Here is a 6,728-nt window from a genome sequence, read left to right on the forward strand (position 1 = left end):
TCTGAGCCATCAGCCCAGAGCCCGACGCGGGGCTCAAACTCACGGACTGCGAGATCGTGACCTGGCTGAAGTCGGACGCTTAACCGACTGCGCCACCCAGGCGCCCCTGTTGTTGTTTTTTAAGAGAAGTAACTTGGGGTGAAAAAATCAGACTTACAAAAAGAAAGGAAGAGAGATTAATGTGCTTAAGTTATAACATCTTAGATTTAGGCAAGACTTCCAGAATAAAACCCTTTAGACAAAGATAGCTCCCCTTTATGATTTACTATGTGCCTAACTTAAGTACTGTCCCTATTAGTTCAGATGAATAAGTGAAGCTCCAAAGCCACGTTCTTTACCCAACACCACACCGGACGTAGATTTCAAGCAACAAATGCTAGTTTCATTTTTGTCATTCTAGAAGTATTACGGTTTTTAAAATTTGAGTTATTAAATTTTTTGCCTTGTACTTCACACTAGGGGGCACAGCAGTTCTGTAATCAGCATATAAGAGCATTGCTCTTCACATTATTTAAGTTCCCTTAGCAGTTCCAGTGTGTGAGAAGTAGGGTAGAGTCATATTGTATAGTAGGAGGCTTAAAATTTTTTTGAGGTGAAGCTTAAAAGCTTTCACTTAGGTTAACAAAGATTAGTTCTTACTTTGTAGCATCCAAACAACATACTCTGAGAGTATCTTCAATTTAATCCAACAGATGCTTAGCTAGTCTCCTTGCCTGGAAATGAGACATTTCTTATCATCTTCAAAGTTCTGTTGTCCATCAGTAAATCAGAACTCTGATATATATTTTAAAAAGAAGAACAAAGAAAACGCTAAGGAAGGTTAACATGAATTTGCAGCTGTGATTCTTTCTGGGGTGCAGGCAGGGGGGCGGGCCGGGGAAGGAGCCCACAGCAGACACAGAAGTTAGCTGACAGTTTTATGGGCAGTTGTAAAAGGTGTGTAAGTTACAGATTCTCTCTAGATTACCAATACTAAACTTCTAGAACTGGGGTGGGGTATGGAATAAGGCCATAAAATTGAGAGAATCCTACTACAATTTAATTCCTCATACTGTAGTCTAATCACTAAAATGCCTATAAGGTCAGGTTCACCAGGAACTCTCTAGGTGACACTGCACAGAAGAACCTCCTTCCTCTCCCCAGTGCTGTGGGGTCATCACTGGTCTTTACGCTTAAGCCATCTCTGAGCAGTGACCCTGAGCTGCAGCTGGTGTGGATAGTGCTTTAAGGAGATCGGAGTAGTCAGTGGGTCTTTATACTGAATTGGTTCTAACATAAATGGACTAATTTAAATTAGAAAAAGGGGAAGAGATGTTTGTGACAGAGATTATTGAGAATACACTGTGGCCTTAAGCATCTGCTTCTATATATTCATGAGCAGTCATTAGAAACTATTTTGAAACTTAGTCTTCTTTAATACAGATATGTTCTTGTTTGGATAGATGTTGGATGTAGTTACCAAGCAGGGATTAAAAGGGAAAAAATGGATACAGCTTCTGCTTTTCTTACCAGCTGACCCAAACTTACTCTGGGTCAAATTACAAAATCTCTCCTCTGAGCCTCCGATTCAGATGAAGTCTGTGGTTACTTTATGGTTGCTTTGCAGTGTGAAGGTTCACTTTCTCAGGGAAGAAGTATTGTCTTTATCTTTAGCAGCTGGATGGAAGCACATCTTCATCACAGAGGGGTGGGAAGCCTGTCCCCTCTGGAGTCCTTATGGAGGTCCAGCCCTTGTATATTAGTGGGGACAGGCAAGGGGAGGGGTTATTTCTGTTCATAAGAGCACCTGACATGAGTAATGTGTGGTCAGGAATTCCCACCACGCTAGCAAATGTTGACAGATTGGTAGCTGGCAGGAATGTAATCTGCAAAATTATCTTGGTTTAAATAATCTTGCAATAGAGATCTTTTATCTCTATGTTTAAATCTAAATTCTGCAAACAAGTAATTATTTGTGGCCTAAAACAAGACTTCACAAATAATTCAGACTGAGACTGCACTAAAAAGCATCCTTGAATTTTGTTTTGTTTTGTTTTGTTTTTGATCCTTGAATTGTTTAAGAAATATTTTCATGGAGGGACGCCTGGGTGACTCAGTTAAGCTTCTGACTTCGGCTCTGGTCATGATCTCACAGTTGGGGGGTTCAAGCCCCTCGTTGGGCTCTGTGCTGACAGCTCAGAGCCTGGAACTTCCTTCAGATTCTGTGTCTTCCTCTCTCTGCCCCTCCGCCATTCTTGGGCATTCTCATTCTCTCTCTCTCTCTCTCTCTCTCTCTCTCATAAACATTAAATTTTTTTTTTTTTTTTAGTATTTTCATCGAATGGATTTAATGGGCAAGAGTGTTTCAGGAGGAAAGTATTTTCCATAAGTGCCATCCAACAGTGACTTGGGAAGTATTCAAGCAGAGACAGGAAAACTATAAAAATTCTTTGTAAAGGCAGTTCTGGGAAGAACAAGAGATCTGAAAAGTACATTTTCAAAGGAATTGAAACCAGTAGTAAAATTTCATGTTCACTTTATTGACGGCTGAAGTTCAGTCTCCGATGCATTTTCCAGCCTTCTCTGATACTGTCGTTCTGAGGCTTTTCTACGGTAGACATCATCTGTGTTAAATAAAAATTTCACTTAGATTTTTAAGAAACAGGAATTAAAAGTACTCAGATCTGACTAATTTAACCAGTGGCCTAGAGCTCTCAAGCTCTTTCTGAATCTCACTGTTTAACTCAATGCCAAAATAAACCTCATTTAAAACAAAACTTGAGTTAGATGAGGACTATGTTAATGCAGTTCTGGACTTCAATAGCATGGTAAGAGTGTCTTCAAAGACAGGATCCTGTCCTGGCATACCTCTTAGCAATGTTTTTAAGACCTTCCTCACTTCCTCCCCTGCCCGCCCACCTCCCCCTCCCCCCCCCCCCGCCCCCCGCAAAAATGTCTTTCTCTGAAATCATCCTTAACTGAAGTGCCTCAAAGGCACGTCTTGCCCTGCAGCTCTCTGCTACTCCCTCACCTACACCAGGAACTCAGGGTGGGGAGGTGAGGTGAGTTCCCTTGTTCTCAGCAGCTGCCCTTCGACACTGCAGATTCTTCACCCTCTTCCTTTGGGGCTTACGCCATTTGCCACAATGGGCACCTGGCTCTCTCATGGGCACCTGGCTCCACCACTCCCCTTCAGTCACTGAAAATGCTGGCATCTAGCTCAGGCTCCTTGACCTCCCTGTGTGATCTTCCAGGCAACACCACCTGCCATGGGGATGAAGCACTAGCCCCTTCACCTCCCTGACTTCTGTGGCCACCTTCTGCCATCTACTTGTGGTGTTCTCTGAAGTATTCATCCTGCTCTGACCACAACCTCTACCACCTTTCTAGCCATTCCATCCTTGAACCTCTATCAACTTCTTCCCCAGGCCCTTGGCCCCTGAATACCTCCTCAGCCCCCTCTTGTTCTCTCTTCCTGCCCAAACCAGCTGCAGTCCCCGCTTAATAACTTCTTGACCCATCTTCAAAACCCAACTATAGACTAATCCAATTGCCTTCCTCCTGCACGCCTCACTCTGCTTTGTGGTGTAGGGCCAACTTATGCATTTAACTGGGTCCACTTGTGATGCCTGACAATCCTGTTTCCTCAGTCATGACCCTGACCCTTCTTCACTTACCCCCAGAAGGCCATGGACTCTTCTTCACACAGCTAAGTCATCAGTAAAGAATTCTTCCAGCTAACTTCCAAGGGCTGCTCTCATGCCTCTGTTCTGATCCCAAGCTCTCCCACCTTCCCAAGAGCCAGGTATGTGTAGCCTGTCTCCACCCCCCTTTCCTGACCCGAATCTCTGTATCTTCAGGTGGGGGAGGGGAGGATGACCCCCACACACACACCCCACCCCACCCATTCACAGAGTCAGATTCCTGAGCCTCTGGGTTTCCTCCTTGCCTCTCTGGCTACTTCTAGTCATCCTTAAAATGTTGGATTTGCCTCTGACTTTCATTCCAATCTGGTTTCAAATGACCCATAAACCCAGACCCATGAGACAGATCTGCCTGCTGAGCTTCATATCTATAGAACTATCTCCACCTTGGCACGTCCAAAACCCCAAAAACGGAGTCTGGACTGCCCCGCCAGTGTCCCCTCCCTAACCCCACCCCTGCCGCGGCTGTCCTACCAGAAGCCTCCACCACTCATCTCCTGAGTCCACTCAGTCACAAGGCCCTGTCAGCACCATCTCCTGAGTGTCTCTCAACTCCACTCTTGGGCCCCATCTACACCCACCCGACCAGGCTATCATCTCAGGCCTGAACAACCAACAGCCTGTGTTCTTGCCTCCTCTCCACAAGAACCCACTCTCTCGTTAATCCTCCGCAGCTTAAAACCTGCAATCCTTTGGGTACGTTCTTGGTTCTCCAGTGCTTCTGGACACATCCGCCCAGGCACATTTCTAACCACTTCATCCCTCACTCCACTCACCTTCAGGCCCTCAAACAGTAATCTTTCACACCATGGCACTAGCGTCAGACTTTCACCTCCACAAACGTTCCCCTCATCTGGCTGACCTACTCAGTCAATCTTCAGGTCCCACCTGGCATGGTAACTCCTGGAAGCCTTCCCTGCACCATGTGATCCAGCTGAGGTCTCCACACTCCCCCAAGACTGTCATTGCCCCCTGCCACTGTCCCCTCAGTATTGACCACACTTAATAGTAACAGTCTTTATGATGGGTCTCTGCCATTAGAGCTCTTCTGAAGGAGGGGACATTGCCTTGTTCCTTACATACTCTCATGGGTGTGTATTAAATACTGATGAATAGATGAACAAAAGGTAAGTATCTTTAGGAAGCGCTAATGTAACAGTGTTTTTATTTTTTTTTTAATTTTTTTTTCAACGTTTATTTATTTTTGGAACAGAGAGAGACAGAGCATGAACGGGGGAGGGGCAGAGAGAGAGGGAGACACAGAATCGGAAACAGGCTCCAGTCTCCGAGCCATCAGCCCAGAGCCCGACGCGGGGCTCGAACTCACGGACCGCAAGATCGTGACCTGGCTGAAGTCGGACGCTTAACCGACTGCGCCACCCAGGCGCCCCTAACAGTGTTTTTAAAATAAGGGTTGGCCCAGCACCTGGATGGCTGGGTAGGTGGAACATTGATCTCAGTGTTGCAGGTTCGCGGAGACCCACGTTGGGGCTAGAGATTGCTTAAAAATCTTTAATTTTTTTTTTTTTTTTTTTTAAATAGGGGCGCCTGGGTGGTTCAGTCGGTTAAGCATCTGACTTTGGCTCAGGTCACGATCTCCCGTTTGGTGGGTTTGTGCCCCACATCAGGCTCTCTGTTCTCAGGGCAGAGCCCCCTTAAGATGCTCTGTCTCCCTCTCTCTCTCTCTGCCCCTCCCTCACTCTGGCACCTGCTCTCTCTCAAAAATAAACAAACACAAAAAAAATTGTTTTTAAACGAGGGTTGGTAATTCGCAAGTGATAACGTGTTTCTGGAGAGGAATAAAGCAGAAATGGCCAAGGGGGTGGGAAAGTTTTTCCAGAAGGGTAACTAGCGCTAAGGCTTGGCAAAGCAATGCCAGGCATTCTTTTCACAGGCATTCTTTGCTGGGCCCTGGTGTCAGGGACTCTGCCCCGCAAAGACTGTGGCAATCCTCTAGGCCAAGGCGGACCAGCTCCCTCCAGGGTTTGGACTGAAGAATCCAGAGAGGGCTGACCAATTAGCAGGTGTTTCCATGAATCTTCAGGGTCGCACTCGCTTCTACAGTGCTGTGAGCAAGTGTGTTCCTTAGGACCAAATGTCACCGGCGGGCAGGGACGAAGGGGCTGGCTTGAGAGGAGGGTGTTCCGCGTGGAGTCACGTGCTCTCCCCTCAAAGTGCAGGGAAGGTCTCAAGGTTGGACACCAAAGTGCTTCTGTCGCCCCGCTTACAAGAGAGCCCGGGGCCGCGAATGTAACCGTACTTGCCCTTCTGACCACGGTAAAGGCAGCTCAGCGCTCAGAGTGGAATGAGCAGTCTGCAACCTGACTGTCCCCCAGGGAAACGGGTCCCTTGCCGCCTCCTGCCTTCCTGAAATGAAACGGACGCTGCTGCACCCCCACTTACAGAAGGTCTCCTGGCCCACGCGCAGTTTAATCATGATCCACTCCATCGTTCCTCCCAGGACAAAAAAGAAGGGCAGGAACCTGTAAACGCCGAGTCGCTGCTTCCCGGGCACCCGCTGCAGGATCCGCTTCACCTGGGCCCTGGAAAACATGCCCGACCCAGGTCGTGGACAGGGGTTCAGCGGAACCAGGAGCGACGAGAGCTGCCCCAGCTCCTGGACTGGAGCTCCCTGCTGAAGACGAGTCCCGCGGCTGGCCTGCGCCACCTCCAGGCAGCCGCGGAGCTGAAGGAGCTGAGCTCGGACACCGGGACCCAGAGACTGGGCGGCTCCACCAATCAGAGTGCGGTGGGGCGCGAGGACCCGCCAATCCGATTGCGGCAGAGTGCGCGTGCTCCTTAAGGTGGAGCCCAGCCTGAGGGAGCTGGCGCAGGCGCCTGGGCTCTGGAGGCGGGGTGGCCCAAGGGGGCGGGGCCTCCCACGTGGCGTCCACCCGGCTCCGCCCCAGCCTCCCCAGAGCAAGCCAGAGCTCGGAGTTGGCTGCGGCACCCGCTACTTTGCCACCGCCATCTTTTTTCTTAAAGTCCTGATAGAAGTGACGGCCCTCTCTGATGGGCTAAACGTATACCGCATTGTACTATAGA

General features: G+C 48.4%; 1 protein-coding gene across 1 annotated transcript; it reads right to left on the reverse strand.

Annotated features, from left to right (window-relative positions):
- Positions 1-2,498: 2,498 nt before the first annotated feature.
- On the reverse strand, positions 2,499-6,385 carry UQCC5 (ubiquinol-cytochrome c reductase complex assembly factor 5). Its single transcript, XM_040454871.1, has 2 exons — positions 6,087-6,385; positions 2,499-2,603 (listed from the first exon to the last, which is right to left on the reverse strand). The coding sequence occupies exons 1-2, from the start codon at positions 6,235-6,237 to the stop codon at positions 2,512-2,514; spliced, it is 243 nt and encodes an 80-aa protein (XP_040310805.1). The 5' UTR covers positions 6,238-6,385; the 3' UTR covers positions 2,499-2,511.
- Between the last annotated feature and the right edge of the window lie 343 nt (positions 6,386-6,728).

This window comes from Herpailurus yagouaroundi, unplaced genomic scaffold (assembly GCF_014898765.1).
Source record: "Herpailurus yagouaroundi ecotype Mexico unplaced genomic scaffold, PumYag 213, whole genome shotgun sequence".
Lineage (NCBI taxonomy): Eukaryota > Metazoa > Chordata > Mammalia > Carnivora > Felidae > Herpailurus > Herpailurus yagouaroundi.